The sequence below is a fragment of the Boleophthalmus pectinirostris genome, unplaced genomic scaffold (genome assembly GCF_026225935.1).
Source record: "Boleophthalmus pectinirostris isolate CB_2022bp ecotype Guang Dong unplaced genomic scaffold, ASM2622593v1 HiC_scaffold_18, whole genome shotgun sequence".
NCBI classification, from domain to species: domain Eukaryota; kingdom Metazoa; phylum Chordata; class Actinopteri; order Gobiiformes; family Gobiidae; genus Boleophthalmus; species Boleophthalmus pectinirostris.
The window spans coordinates 12,834,896-12,851,628 of record NW_026571133.1 but is presented as its reverse complement, the minus strand read 5'-3'; the positions used below and the strand labels follow the sequence as shown (position 1 = coordinate 12,851,628).

At 40.4% G+C, this 16,733-nt stretch overlaps 1 protein-coding gene across 1 annotated transcript in view; it reads left to right on the top strand.

The window, feature by feature from the left end:
* Positions 1-16,565, top strand: part of prickle1b (prickle homolog 1b) — a 33,406-nt gene extending 16,841 nt beyond the window's left edge. Inside the window, exons 2-8 of the mRNA XM_020926367.2 lie at positions 8,160-8,357; positions 9,020-9,133; positions 11,105-11,242; positions 13,246-13,449; positions 13,532-13,718; positions 13,805-14,779; positions 14,866-16,565. Coding sequence (XP_020782026.2) covers positions 8,172-8,357; positions 9,020-9,133; positions 11,105-11,242; positions 13,246-13,449; positions 13,532-13,718; positions 13,805-14,779; positions 14,866-15,800 — 2,739 coding nt within the window. The 5' untranslated portion in view covers positions 8,160-8,171 and the 3' untranslated portion in view covers positions 15,801-16,565. The remainder of the gene's footprint in view (positions 1-8,159; positions 8,358-9,019; positions 9,134-11,104; positions 11,243-13,245; positions 13,450-13,531; positions 13,719-13,804; positions 14,780-14,865) is intronic.
* Positions 16,566-16,733: the final 168 nt, after the last annotated feature.

Below are 16,733 nucleotides of genomic sequence, written 5' to 3'. Positions count from 1 at the left end.
TCATTCACACATTTTTAACATGCAAACCTAGACTGGGTTCTTCCCTCAAACCAAAAACACCACCATGTGATGACATGTGGTAATACAAGAAGTGCTCCACTGTGTTTTTAAACTCCATACACCTTCTCTAGAATTGCCAATCTGTACTAAACAAAAGGTAGAAGGCAGCTGTCAACTTGAAATCTACCACTTCATGACACATTACAGAGCATTTTGAGCTTTGGAGATGTAGACAGACTAATAATGCAGGGCTACTCAAATAAATGAATGAAACTAAAACACAACTCTGCATATGTTTTTTTGTTTTTCAGGAGGTAACAATATTTTAACTAGACTAAAAGCTCACAAGAGTCAATTTTGATTAATATAAGACCTTTAAAATTATAATGAAGGCACTATACACACACTCATTTCCAGGAACATTGTCAAAACATTATCATGCTTTGCAATCTTGTATAACTTATATAAGCATGACTGTTCATGCAAGTTTACCGTGAAGCCAATTGCTCGTAAGGTTGAACTAAAATGTGAATACAGGCTGTTGTTAGGGGTCAACAATAATTTAAAAGTGAAATGAAATTGTGGCTCATCCAAATGGAAAGGTGAGTGCTTCCTGTTGCAAATGAAAGGTGAAAAAAGGTCCAAAGTGAACAGCGCAAAACAGCGATTTACATTTAAAATAGTCTAGTTTTATATGCACATTTAAAACTACTGTTAGTGTCAGTTCAGTTTGGGGGCAGATGTAGTAAAATGTCTATGTTTCTAGTCTTAAAATTGGACTAGGTAACTTTTCGGTTGGGGGTCCGTCGCCTTCATGTTTCTATGGATATGTCATTGCTGTTTTTGGAATGTTCCAGAGTGTGACATTAAACAGCTCTACCTTCCTGACATTTATTCATTCATTTTGGGGTTGAGCAGGGTTGCCTCTCCACAGATCTGACCTATAACTTGGTCTGGTTTAGTCTCCATGAAGATAGAAAGGTTTAACACCGTACTGTGTTAAACATCTCCACAGACAAAATTATTTGACGGGTCATCCACCGGAGAAGTTACACAAGACATCTTTAAACCAGAGGGGATTGTCAGTATTTTTTTTTTTTTTACAAATTTGTTTAAAAAGCAATAGCGTGTTTTGTCTTGTATGTAACTGATATGTGTGTGTAGTACTAAAATATGTACGTCATATAGTCTTTGACCTATCCCATGTGGTTTGCTGTTAGCATTGCATCATTCTACCTGTTGTTTCTTTAGCTTACTCTTTAATTACAGGGTTAGGCGGACCACTTAAAGAGAATCGTCATGACATTTTGTAATTGCTCCAGTCTGCACGTAAAGTTTTGTATCCACTGACCTCACACTATTCATTGAGGTTTTAAGATAGCCTAAAGCCGATTGCACAACACAGAAGCATCCTTAACGCTATTCTACCATCTGGGATCATCTCTGTATGCTCTGTTTACGAGTTTTATGGCAAAGTGTCCTGCAGCATGTTGAGACTTGTCACTTGTCCTTGGTAATTTCTGTTTTGAACACCGGCCGATGCCTCCCCTGATATTTGCATTCTAAGGGATCAGCTAAAGCCATTCTCACCTTCCTAGAGCTGAAACAGTATGGTGCGAACTAGCGTTGTTATAAACCACAGAGCTGGAGGGAAGACGCTTGGTGTATAAAGCTTTAGTGCGCAATAAAAGGTTAGGAGAAGGGCACATTACCAAGGCAGGCCCGTTCCAATAGATAAATGAATTGCATGGCCAGGAGGAATGAGCGAAGTGTGTGAGTGTACGTGTGTGTTGGTGAAACCGGGTTTAAAGTTTCATGGAACTGAAAAGGCCACGAGATCTTGTCTGAAGCGCAGTCCAAAACCTTTGCCAATGGAGAAAATAACTCCCTTATATAAAGTCAGTGGGGACGCTTGATCAAAAGGTATCTACGCAGTGCTGGGTTTGACTATTAATACTGGACACAGGCCAGATGCTACTCCATGTAATCAGATATGGAGGAGTCTTCGGTAAAATGTCCCAGCACATGTTCACCATTTCTTTATGTGACCAGATGCTGATTTGTGGTGGATGCTTCAAAACCTGCAAGGAATATTTTCTCTAGACCAGGGGTTCTCAACATGTGGTTTGGGTGCTAGTGTTGGTATGCACCTTAAGACTTTTGGAGTCCTGATTTAGGAGTTTGAGCCAGGGGTGAGCTACATTTGAGAAGCAGCCCCAGTTTAGACAAATCCTAGTTATTATGAATTGATTTAATTGTTACAGTGCTGTAGTCAGCCATAATCTCCTTAATGATTACATGATGGGAGGTGAAAGTGGTCATGTCTAGACCTTGCAGAGACACTGTTAAATCCAAGGAAAACCTGCAGTACTTTAGTGATTTTAACATTTTTGTTCTGATAAACATGCACGAATAGGATATATATATATATATGTTTTGAGCTAAGAGTGTGTTGTCCTTCTTTAGGCCAATTTTATTAACTTAATATTAATAACATTGTATACTGTATTGGAGAGAAAAAAACATAGTCTTTTTTTGCCAATTTTCATGGAGGTCTACTGTACTTCTAATGTTGAAGTGGTTTTCAAAGTCTCTCCAGTTTGTCCTTGCTCATTAGCTTTAGTCACGTGAATGCAACTTTAAGGCTTCATTCCTAATGGTTTCCAATTGACAATCCATTAAAGCTACACCACTGAGAAGAGCTAAAGCTGTCAGAAATGGCACGCCAATAGCCTGGTGTTAGATTGTAAGCAAATGCAACATTTTATCTGAGCCCCTTTGGAGATTAAACAGTGAGTACTGATATTAAGGGAATTTACAGATAATCTATTGGAGTTTATCAAAGAAAAACGTGATACAATTCTTGCCAGTGTGGCTGGTCCTGGCAGGAAGCAGCAGAGACAGCAAGGTCAGCTGTCCTCTTGTGCTCTGAGGGACTCTTTGGACACTGGCCCAGTCCACATCTGAAAGGGCTCTATCTGCTCATTGTTTGAGCTAAAGCCACACATACGCGGACATGTCACCCATTCACACCACACCATTCCTCTCCCACTCATTGTTGTCTGCAACTATATAAACCAAGGACTTCTCTGTGAGTCTTATTCTTTGTCTCAAATGTGATTGTGTAATTAGTTTGTCTGATGGTTGTTTTGATTTGATTTCAACTATTTGATGTCTCATTCCTAACTAATTTGCTTGATATTGATGAGAAAAATAAGCTAAACTAGAATAAAATAAAATAAAAATCATCTAGTTGTAATTTTAAAAAGTTGTAAAAAGTTGCCTGCCTGTAAAATTTTACACTTGCCAAAATTTGACTCACATGTTTCTGGTTTTGAACGTGTGGTCTACCTGAAGGATTTGCTTAGCTTTAAAATGCATGTCAAGATAGATATCTCAGGAAACACGATGAAAATCATATTTGAAAAAAAAAAAAAAAAGCGCAGGATCAGTCTTCAAGAACAGTGGACGTACTGCCAACCCCCTCCTTACAATCTGGCTTCAATTTCAGCCCCTCACGAGCCAAGATGGACAGATACTGAGTGCAAGAAGTGGGATCGACCATCTCATGCTCTCATTCTGTTAAAGCAGTTAGCTGAGCAGGTCATTTGTAACAGGTAATTTGGCATGTGACAAACAGTGTGGTTGCCTCCGCGGTCCGTCACTTTGTGGGGTCGTCAGGGGAGGAGGCCATCTTTGTTTGCCGGACAATTGAGTGGGCTCATCTGTCATCTCGCACTCTTTAAATGAAGCCAGCGCTGTGTTCGGGCTTTCACAGTGATGGATGGTGCAGACGAGAAAAAATCACTATCCTTCTTAGTATGCATTCGCTACGTTTTCTTCAATATTTAAGACACAGTAGCCAATTCAAAACTTTTTATGATCGTCATGAGTTTTCTTGCTTTTAACAAATCCCCCATTGTGGCTTATATTATAGGCAATAAGAGTAAGGTTTCCCAGTCATTCGTTTGTCCAGTAAGAGTAGAAAGGTCCTATTTGTGAGAATGGGGTTAGATGGATGAGGCTGCCCAGGAGGAAGCACAGTCAATATTTAACCAGAAAAACACAGAGAAGACAGGAAGGCTTCATTTAGTAAAAGGCAAAAGTCATTTTTCACTTCCCCTCTATTAGAATGGGCTCATGGTGTGCACATTTACAAAGAGAGAAATTAACTATGGCAATTTAAACTGTATCATATATCAGCACGGCGCCATTGCTACTATAGGGATGTGATTCATTTAAAAGTGTTTTAAATGCTTATACAAAATGTGTGATTGACACTTTTCTTCTGTAATATATTAGTTAAGCTAATAATTTACTATTGAATGATAAACCACACAGATCAGACCAATGCTATGTTAATGATCTGATTGAAGCTCAAACTATTACATTTCAATACAGTTTTGCTTCTCAATTAATATAGCAGTACTTACAAGAAGGGCTGTGCAGTTAATCAGATTTTAAGATTGAGATTTAGTCACTTCTTATTGTCAACGATCAGCATGTGGTTTGGAGTGTTGACACTTTGGAGAACTACATTTTCTGTGTTAAAAGACAAGGCAGGTAAAGTGTTTTAAACTATTTAGGAACAGAAAATATTGAAAGCAACATATACTAGAAGAAATAAAATAGTAAGAACTAATAAAATCAAATAAAAATGTAAGAAGAGCGACATTTTTTTTTATCATTCTTTTGTGATATTGTCCCACCAATTGTGCAAATTACTTGAACAATAAAAATAGACATAAACTAGTGAGCAAGTGCACATAATTACACTGCTGTTATCGTCTTAATGAAGCTAATGTATTGGCAAAATGTTGGAGTAAAAGTGAGTATAGGCGCTGGGCATGGGGGGCGGGGAGCTGCTGTGCTGGAGCTGGGGGGTTGTTGACTGTGAAGTACGTGTTTGATTGAAGTGCAGCGGAGACCGATTTGCTGCTGAGGGGAGGAATGAGGGAGGGGCTGACAAGGCTGCAGCTATAGACCCCTCTCACATACTTAACACATCCAGTGATTAGCTCTCAACCACAGCCAGAAACACACACAGCTCCTGCCTTCACTGGAACTAAACTAAACTTGGACGCCATCAAGTTGACATTCAAATTCCCCGACAGTTGGGGGACTATTTCCTGAGCAGTGATTAGAAAGGATCCATTGGGCTGATGTTGCAGACATGCAGCCAGCGCTCTTGAAGACTGAACAACTGGCTTAAGGAAGTGAATAAGATCTCCATTGGAAATTTGTTGGAGGGAAAAAGTTTACAGAGAGATGCTTTTCCTGGAGGTAAGAGGAAAAATCTTCACTAATTTAATGCAACAGTTAGTTTGGCATTTGGAACGAAAGTAATCTAGTATTAGGGTTAAGTTGATTATTCAAAGAAAATTCAAGGCTGAGAATCAGTAATGGCAGTCTATTTTGGTCCAACTGTTTTCCATCAGGAAGTCTGGGGGACAAGTTGAAAAGCCAGCTTAAATCCAGGTCTATTATTTTAGCTTAAACAGGAAGCAATGTTGTTTTGGTATAGATAAAGATGCAAGGGCTTGAGAACGGCCATCCTATGTGAAGTGAGTGATTGTACAAGAAAAGTTGTATTGTCTCCATTGCTCTACACTTATTAGTACAAGAGTGATGTATTATATGTTATTAAAGGCTCTATAGGCTCATTTATTTTGACCGCATAGCCAACACTTGGTAGAAGTCTGCATTTTTAGGGTCCTTCCAGCTGTGCTCGCTCTGGCTCACCCCCTGACACCCATTTGGCCCTAGAATAACACTTTTCCACCAGCACAAGAGAAGGCCCCATTCTTTGAACTTAGAAGTTAATAGTTTTCCTAAAGAAAATCCCGAAATGTCAAAGAAAAACAAAGCTCTGGTTCATGCCTTATTTGCTTTCCAATTTTGTCCTTTAGATTAATAGCAGGTATGGCAACTCTTCAGCAAGTGTAAAGCCATCTATGTATTATATTCTGTCCAAAACGCATTTCTTAAAGTTCAGTTTGGCTGCTTTTGCATTTTAGATTGTTTAAAAGCTTCAATTTGGAGAGATTTCTTAAGTGTCAGTTGGCTGGGGGAGGCACACTTGGTTAACCTTTAGCTGACTACATCTGGCCCATGTTTACCCAGCCTGAATGTTGTGATTCTTTAAATGCTCTTTTTTCAAGAAACGTTTAACCCCCCCAGCCTGGCTTGTGAGCTTTCTGCAAGCTCTACAGGTTCAACACTGGACTGGACTGGACAGTTGTTTTTTTTTCACATTGAACAAAGATGTCTACTGTATTATCCGCAAAGGGTGATAGACTGTAATGTGAGTGCATACATGGACATTCACTGGCTCAGGAATCTGTAGCCACCTTTTCACTGCGCGGTTTTAAGGATGAGCGCAAGGGCACGAGATAAACAAGAGCTTTGAAGATTAGTTTTGGGTCATTCTCATGTACTGGGTATCAGAGTGGTCAGTACTAGGTTAAGCGAGATAGCAGAACAGGTAAAGAAAAGTTTGTAGGTGATAACATTATCTGGCAAACCATAAAACCTGATAGATTAGTCAGTGAAGAACAAAGCAACACCACATAAGCTCTTAGTCCTGTGATAAGAGCAGCCCCCTTGAGTTGTAACTGCATTTTTGACCGGTGTTTTGGGCCCTCTGGTCTCATTGAACTATATGCTAATCGGGAAATGCTAATATTTCCCTTTGTTGTAACTCTGTTTGACTACATGTTTACTGGTGGGATGCCTCTAGGGGTGAATGGGGCAAACCCTGAAGCAAAAAGTGGTGCTTTAACTTTAAGAAACTGAACTTTTTTGTGGCCAGAAGTGATCACAAATGTTGGTTCTTGAAGGTCCCTTATTATGCTAAATTGACTTTCGCAAGCTTTTACCATGCTAGAATGTTATTACCACTGTAGAAAAACATACCTGGAGTTTTGTTTCATTCACACATGTTTGAGTAAGTAATTATTATTAGGCTTGTCTATATCTCCAAAGCTCACAATGCTCCGTTCCACCTCGCGATGTCATGAAGCAATAGTTAATACCTTTTATCTTTTGTTCAGTATAGGTTGGCAATTTCAGGGCTAGAATTATTTAAATGATTCTAGTGAAGGTGTATGGAGTTCAGAAACACAGTGGAGCACTTCCTGTATTACTACATGACATCACAAATTGAAGTGTTTTCTGTTTGAGAGAAGAACACAACCTAAATATGGAGGTTTTGTGTGAATGAAACAAAACTCCTGGTATGTTTTTGATGATTAAACGACATTATAACAGATCGGAAAATAACATAATAAAGACCCTTTAAATGGCTTCTGGAATACATTTCTACACACATTCAGAAGTTTTCCAACGTTAATGATGATGACCCATTAGTGCATACGTTTTGGCGGGGCACTTTCTCACTGTTTTTAACCAAACAAACTTCATTCTGTCGTCTATTTGCATGTGAAAGAGACATGGCAGACTGAGTAGGCCTTTCAGCGTTTTGAGTCACGTTAGATAAGATGGCCACTCCAATGACATTAACGTATGTTGTTACCGCCCATTTCCAATTGAGTGAAAAGATTTGATGAATCCTTGACATTCTGTGCTTAGTATTTTGTTGCAAGAACAGATGTTTTCTCAGCATTTCTCAACATCTGGAGATCTGAGGTTATTTTAAGAGCAAATGCAGACCAAAGTTTTATATATATTAGACAGAAAAGATAAATTACTGCGCGGTATTCTGTAAAAAGTTTCCATTATTTTTCATCCAACATCCAACATAAGTAGCCATTAAAAGCTTGCTTTTGCCACTTTAGACATGTGATCAAGTGGGATTGGCTGAAGGATAAACAAAGCTATGATATACCTCTGTAATGAGCTGGAAAATGACTTGTCAGTTATTTTAAGCACGCCTCAAGCCACTTTAAGACATGAAACAATGGCATTGGTGTGATGGGGCAAAAGGACTCATTGTTGTCTGCTCGTTTCCAGGATTTCTAATGTAGCTTTGTTACCACAACAGCATCAAATCAACAATTATCTTTGGCAGAAACATGGATTACAACTAATTGAATGATTATAGGTGCATTAGGAAGAGAATCCAGATTTGTCTTAACCAATCAGGCGGCTGGACTCTGTTAAGAGAAATGGCATGACGTTTTTTTTCATTTCTTCCACAGCGGCCTCGTGCGATGAACCTGGAGTGTATGGACAGAGGGGAGCGCCCTGCACCTCGTGGCCCAGATATGGACTCTCACATTGGGGGAAAGATGGGGAAGATGTCAGTAGGCTTTCAACGGAGCTCCACTTCAGATGACGACTCTGGGTGTGCTTTGGAGGAGTACTCTTGGGTCCCGCCGGGGCTAAGACCAGAACAGGTAAAGCAATCAATCCTACTCTGCTTTCTGTATGCGGACTGTGGAAAATCCTATATGCACAGACAGCAAAAAATGTTAATCCAAGCATGAGATTGTAATCGCACTGTATCCAAGGGAGGAATTTTAAACCTGTTTTCTGACACCATATGCTCAAGTTCATATGAGGATATGGAGGCGGACATTCCTTTTCTAACTTGAGGATTAGTTCTGCTGCATTGCCAGCTACTACATCTGAACTAAAACCACCACCTGATTGTATATTCATTTACATCCTAATTATTGTTTAGATTTAGAACAATTTTAGATCATCATATTAATAACATCGCTGAAACTGAGTGTTTTGTTTGTTTTGCTGTCCCCCAGGTTGAATTAGTCTCCATAAACAAATCCCAAATGAACTCTGATGTATATTGTGTATACAAATTTCACAGCTATGCCTCTGTAATTGAGCTAAACTGACACAGTTTGGCCATTGTCACAATTAGAGACAGCTTCTTGATTCTCTTGTGACTCAAGTCTATGTTTAACTTGCATTTCTTTCTGATAACACCGTTAACTCCCTTGGCTCAAACAAGTCACGCACACTATAGCAATGAATCATAAAAAAAACAACAACAAAAAAAATATATATATATTTAAAATCTCCCCCTTTTTCTTTGCAGATCCAAATGTATTTTTCCTGTCTACCTGAAGAGAAAGTGCCATATGTGAACAGTCCTGGAGAGAAGCATAGGATTCGACAGCTCCTGTACCAACTCCCACCGCACGACAACGAGGTAAAGACTGTTCATAGTTACTAAGAAAAGAGAGTTATGCAATATCATTAAAACTAATACTGCTCAGAAGCTTGAGATGAAGAAGTACAAACTTGATAATTTAACAAGTGAGATTACTTTATATAAATGAATGTATAATGATCTGTAAAGCATCTTTGTGACATACGTCTGGAAAAGCACTATATAAATAAAATAAAAAAACTGTTTAATAAATGGAGACATACCTATATAAAGTAAAAAAAAAATAAAAAAAAAAGTTGTAACTGTTTAAAATACCATATAATGTTACATAATGTTTCTCTTTATTTTTCGTAAACACAAGCAATTGCCTCTCAGGGCTTAACAAGATCATTGATTAAACCAACAGAAAGTTAGAAAATCCAACAATGATAAAGCAGGTTGCCAAAAAAATTTGAATCTACAATAACCATCTCTCCAGTATTACACTAATGCAATGATGAACCATTGTTACTTACAAAAGTTACTCACAAAGTTTGGGGACAGTCATATATAGCCCCTTCATTACAAGCTCAGCCCAAACCAGATTTTTCTTGTAAAACCAAACAAAGGCACATTCCCTTAGTCACTTTACAAACCCTGTGTCCAACCATAAAAGCGCATGCCTCACTCTTCTTTAGAAAGACTTTACAATGTGTAAGTAAACCAGCACGCCTTTCACATGTGTTAATAGAGTTTACATTAGCAGATATGGCTGTGGGGTTATCACCAGAGGGGAGGCACAAAAAGGCTACTGTCCGCAGGGGGAGGTCTCTGTATGCACACTTGAACACATAAGAGATACGCACACAGATGGAGCACTTTTATGATGTTTGAGTGAATCGCGGATGGTTAAGGACCTCAAGTTTTGCTGGATTCCTTGCGTAACTGCGGTTAGGACGAATGAGCAGTGAGCGTGTGTGTGAGAGGCAGATGCGGGGACAGTGAATCGCATAGTTTACTGATGTTTATAGAACAACTGAGGCGGTTGTTAGGATAGTCCCTCTCTTTTATCAGAGCCATCATCGCCGACTCTAAACACCAGGAAAGTGTTTGTGGATCACTGCCGCCATCCTTTCAACGCAGCCTTCGGGCGGATTAGCTCTAATTAAACCCTTCCCAGCCTTGTGTGGACCTGGTATCATGCACAAAAGTGAAGCTGCACGCAAAGATCAAAGCGAGATTTGAGGAATTAATAGATCAATGCACTCCTCCAAATCTCTTCCACTTACTCACAATTAACAACATCCCACTTTATGTTCCATTATAGTGCGGTATGGAAATCCATGTAGGAACTCGTAGACCTGTATTTATATAACAGCATCAATGCCAAAACAATCTGCTATAACCATAAGTTTGTTGACAGCTCATGAAAATGCTGAAATATTAAAACATACATTGATTGGAGATGTTGATGACTACCAAAGTGAAGAAAATGTCAAACAAAGCCATAAAGTTCTATCAACAACTGTCTATTATAATTTTATTGGAGGTTTTGACGAGTTTGAGTTTATTTTGACAATCGTAATTTTGCAAGAATAATCAGGCAATACAAAAATGTATATTTACATGGGGACATAACATCTTAATAATGGAATCTATATTTACAACATTTTATTTGATTCTTCCTGTACTTTTTTTTTTTGTTGCTACTTTTAAGAATTATGTTTCTTTGAATGTATTTAACATTTATACTGCAATGTGAGCTACTGTGCCCAAATGACATCTATTTTGGCTATGTTCTTAATTAATTAACTGATTAGTCTTATGTATATTCTGACATTATTCCACAAACAGTAAAATTAAACATACAGAGACTGAAAAGGTGTAGGCTGAAACTTAAGCTTGTTAGGTCTATCCTTTATTCCTCTGTCATTTTGCTATTGCTTGCTTGTTTTCCATTGCTAACTGTACACCAAAGTTGCATTTTTGACATGCAGATTTTTCATACATCTACTTTTTCTTCATTCATAGGTGCGTTACTGCCACTCTCTGACTGAGGAGGAGAAGCGTGAACTGCAGATGTTCAGCTCCCAGAGAAAGAGGGAGGCACTGGGCAGAGGAACACCCAAGATCCTGCCCCGAGCTCTCCAGCACACCCGCTGTGAACATGTAAGCATCTTGTATTATAGACACACATGCACACAAATTACAAGCTAACTAACAGCGCCTTTAAAAGCAGAGAATGAGCCACGACATACAACAAAACGCATATGCAATTAGTTATATCACAAACTGCCATTATCTTATCCCTCGCTATGGCAACCTGAGGCAACATCTTGATTGGTTAAATACGATGGTTTTTAATCATGGACATAAACTTCCTCATTAGGGTGAGAAAGGAAGTGGGCAAATTGGGAGGCTCATAGTCAAGCCGAGCGGAGCCACATTATTTCTAGTGAGGAATTTCCTGCCGCTCATCTATATCTCAGCATGACCAGCTAGGAAAAAGCACAGGCTAACACAACTAATTGTTGGTGGATAAGGTCTTAAAACACAACTTTATTCCATGTAAGTCACGTATTTGGTGGGTTGTCCTATTCTTAAGTATAATTGCATACAGATCCAGTCTTCAAATATATTTTTAAGTGATATCTTAAGGGATAATGAAACACAATGGGGCAGCTTAGTGCTTTTGATGCATAAAAAAAGACTTCAGTCAAGTTGAATAAGTTTCGGTGACAGGATTTGCAGTGTTCAATGTCTGCAAAATCTATCTATTTTTAAACCCACCACAGTTCAACGAAATAACAGGAATTCATGGTTTAATGGCTGTCTGCATTTGCATTTTAGAGACTGATTACAAACTTCCCTGACAAACGCCACAGTGGAAACTATTTGAAAACAGAAACCCTCATGCCATCTTCTGATTGGTGACACTGTTGAAAACATCAAATCAGGCACAATCTGTAAGGCTCTTGATCAGATTTTTGAAAAACTTCCTTTCAAAGCAGAAACATAAATATTGGGTTTGTGGTAGTTTACTGTAAATATACCACATCCTCTACTAGGGCTTCAGGAAGTCGAGGCGAGCCGTGCTAATACCTCCGGACAGCCACAACTAAACTGTCATCAGCTTACACACTAATAGCATTGCAAGGTCACATTCACCAACACCAACTGTGTACCCATGTAAATTTAGATGTTATATATGGTGTCCATTCACAAATGCTTGGAGATCTCAAGATGACATCCACTGTCAATCAATCCATACTGACAAATCTACTCACACTCCTGAAGCGTTAAAACGGATATATCATAAAGACACAGGACTGCACACAGACACGTTCTCCACACATGTGCACATGTTCACACTCAGTTTGTCAGGCTATACTTTCCTTACACTGTAAATCCCACAGACACACAACACCCTCATATCCAAGGCCCCCGTCTGTCCGCCCCAGCAATAATGTCTAACAGCTGGCCAAGCACAGCAATAGCAGCTCAATGTTGCTGGGCTGGGCACGGCACATTTAGACATGTTCTGACAGTATTGGAGTAAATAACTGAAGCATTATTAAGTAATAAATACTACAAATTAAAAGGTACAGCAATGTGATGTATTTCATAGTGACAGTTCCTCTTTTAAGTGTTAAGAACTTGAAATTTGCACATGTGGTCTATAGGATATGAGCCCTAAGCCCTTAAGTATCAGGTTGCCAGGATGTTACAGGTTTAAGATAATGACTTCTGCTTCTAGCAATAGCATTCTGTTTTTGTTGCCTTGAAGATATTAAATTGCATACTACCTTCAGAATTATCTGTCAGCATGTCAGCCCTGACTGTCAGCCATGTGGGATTCAATACTGCATTTCCAAAATCTCATATTCCATTGTGGCTTAGAGCGCTGTGTTTGGCCTTCTTTGTTTGAGCTTCAGTCTTAGACATAACACCTGATATATGCCCGTGTTTTAGAGCTTTATTATCTCCCAACTGTCTACAAAATGTTGCATTGTCCGTCTGTCACAGGCGGCAGGCATACTGAATATCACTTTTGATTTAGAACACCCTTTGGCACATAAAGCATCCACTACAGTCTGGTACATTTTCAGACATTCGAGACATTAAGAAACTAATGTTGGTGAACTAACAGACATTTGTGTTTGTCGTTACAGTGTGGTGGAGGTATCAATGGAGGAGAGATGGCAATTTTTGCCTCAAGGGCAGGGCCAAGCCCCTGCTGGCATCCAGCATGCTTTGTGTGTGAAACCTGTCAAGAGCTCCTTGTGGATTTGATCTACTTTTATCAAAATGGGAAGATCTTATGTGGAAGGCATCATGCTGAGCTTCTTAAACCACGATGCTCGTCATGTGATGAGGTAAAAACTAACTGTTGATGGTGATTAGATGGTGTTATATCGTGTGTGAGATTAAAAAACTAACAGCATATTGTTTCCTCAGATCATCTTAGCCGATGAGTGCACAGAGGCTGAGGGGCGGCATTGGCACATGAAGCACTTTGCCTGTTTTGAGTGTGAGATGATGCTTGGTGGACAGCGATACATCATGAAGGACGGACGGCCCTACTGCTGCGGCTGCTTTGAGTCCTTATATGCAGAGTACTGTGAAGCGTGTGGAGAAAATATAGGTGTGTTTGTGAGTTCAGGAAATGTTGGGGGCATTTATGATGAACTGATATTTAACCAAAGCCCTCCACTCTGTCCATCCTTGTAGGTGTGGACCACGCCCAGATGACCTATGAAGGAGTGCACTGGCATGCCACAGATCAGTGCTTCTGTTGTGCCCAGTGTAAAACCTCTTTATTGGGATGTCCGTTCCTACCTAAAGAGGGTCGCATCTACTGCTCAAAGGCTTGCAGTCAAGGTGAAGACATTCATGCTTCAGACTCTTCGGACTCTGCCTTCCAGTCGGCCCGCTCACGTGAGTCCCGCCGCAGTGTGCGAATGGGGAAGAGCAGCCGGCCCTCTGAACAGTGGAGACAGTCTGAGCTCTTTCACACCAAAGCATCTGTTCCAGCTTTTGACTATGAGAGGGAAGAAACAGCAGACAGGGACATTGATATTATGGGTCGTAAACTGTCTGGATTGGGGCTGGAAGAAGAGAGGTTTTGGAGGGATCGTGAAGAACAGGATGTAGGAGGTGAAGAAGATCCTGAGGAGTGGGCTCAGCATGAGGACTACATGACTCAGCTTTTGCTTAAATTTGGAGACCGTGGACTACAACAGCAACTTCAACAACCTTCTCTAAAATCTCCCAGCCCTAGTATTGAGAGAACTAGGTTAAATAGTATCTCCGACCCGTGGCTAAAACCTGATGCTTCATCTTTGGGGATTAGTGCCTCATCTCCAACTCCTGCAAGCCCTACACAGAGTCACGCCTCAAACCAGTCCAGAGCCCTCAGCCCTGGACTCATGAGCAAGAAGAATCTGCCCGAAATGTACTGGGCTCAGTCTCAAGATGGGATGGGTGATTCTGCATATGGGAGTCATCCAGGGCCCGCCAGCGCACGGAAAATCCAAGAGCTGGAGCTGGATGAGGAGCAGGACCAAACCAGATCTGGAAAGGTGTTCTGGCCGGAGTCCAGGCAGTGGTATGAAGACTCCCTGGAGTGTATCGCAGATGAGCTGAGGAAGGTCGAGCAGGGTGTTGGTGACTCCATGGATTCCCTAGCGCTTTCCAATATCACTGGTAAGAACATTAAACTTTGGGAAGTTGGTAAAAATCTGCTTTGATCTGGTAAAGAACATATTTTGATAATTTTTTCCTTCTTTCAGGTGCTTCGGTGGACGCTGAAGGAAGAGACAGACCAGTGCGGTATTCTCTTCAAGCCATCCAGGATAACCTGCTAATGCCAGATGACTGTGAGAAGATGAGCAACATGGGAACCTTCAATTCCTCTCATCTTAATCACAGTAACAACTCACTCAACCTGAACCTGGAGAAAGTTACAGCAGATGAAGAAGTGGCGATGGCGATGAGAGGAGCCCTGTCCTCCCGCTCTGAGGTGCTATCTCCTTCATTTGTTCACGCTCCAGCGCTCAGAAGGAGCAAGTCTCAGTCCAGGCCTCCTCAGGTGGTCACCTTTTCTGAAGACACGGTGGACAACGGGTATGAGTATGATGTCAACATTAGAAAACATCCCATGAGTGAGAGGCCTCAACGAAGGATGTATCGCACTGATGAAATGAGCCGGGAAAGAAACCGTCCAACCAGTCACCATGGACGCAGCAAACAGCACCGATCAGGCCGACACCACAGGAGTCGCAAAACCCGCTCAGACAATGCCCTTCACATGGTGCCTCTGGATAAAGCACAGAAATACTTTGACCCTCAGCAGCAACTGGTGGACCCCCGTCATGGGGGGATGTTGGTGCAGCACCCCTCACAAAGGGTGCCCCTGGCCTTCCCCCAAACCCAGTCGGACTACATGCTTCAGGGACACTTGAAAGGAGACCCGAGGACTGAGCGCTTTATGGGACTGTATCAAGACGATGATGATGACTGGTGCTCTACATGCTCCTCTTCTTCAGACTCAGATTCTGAGGAAGAGGGATACTTCCTGGGACAGCCCATCCCCCAGCCCCGTCCTGTCGGGAGGTACTACGCAGAGGACTATCCTACAAGAGTCACAGCCCTGTCTCCACAGAGCCACGGCTCTCATAACCACCGAAGAAAGAGTCATCGATCTAAAAACTGTATCATTTCGTAACAGCTTAGACTGCGTTGCACTCCATAGTAAATAGACAATTGTCTGAGCAACTGCTTTACACAGTTCTAATGTGTTTATAATAATCTTATTTGCATTACTGCCCTTAGAATTTTAGCATATCACATGTTGGTCCAGATCTACTGACTGGGGGAAACAGCATCTGGACATTGTACATTTGTATAGATAATGGGATTTATTGAATTTTAGCACTACATGGGCAGGTATTTTAGGAAAACTGTCCCTGGACAGTTATGCACATACTGGCAAAGTGAAGACTTTTTTTTCATTTCAGTATTTTGGTTATTCAACAAATATGTGCTGTGTAATCATATTTTAAAGCAAAATACTTGCTTATTTTAAGGAAACACAAGGTTCCACAAATGTAGAAACTATGCTATAAAAACTAACCAATTATTTAATGAATAACAAAACAAACTGAAAATGTACATAGTAAGTTAAAATTTGAATACTTGTATTTTTGTATGTGTGGTCATTATTACCAAAAAGACATCAACAAAGTCATAATTAATGCCATGTTAATTACAAGACGGATGTGCATAACCAATTTTAGTTATTTTTCATGTTCTTCCCAGTTTCACTCCCTTTGCTTTGCCATAAACTTGATAATAGCTTTGTGATGTAAGGATGCTTGTAATAAATATTTTTTGACTCATCATTTTCTGAGTGATGGTGCTTGTATAGAGAGCCGGAGCTTGCCATCCAGGTGCCCCGAGGCACCGGGGGGTGGGGTTCCGTGTGGGCCAGCAAAATTGAGGACCCCTGAGTTGCACGCTGTGCGTAATGTGCTTAATGGGGACTACAGTTCTGCTTTACATCTCTCATATTCAGGGGCTTTTCACAATCTAAACAACTAATTACTCAAAAATGATAATCAGCAGATTAATCAATTATCTAAAACTTTCCAAAACAGGT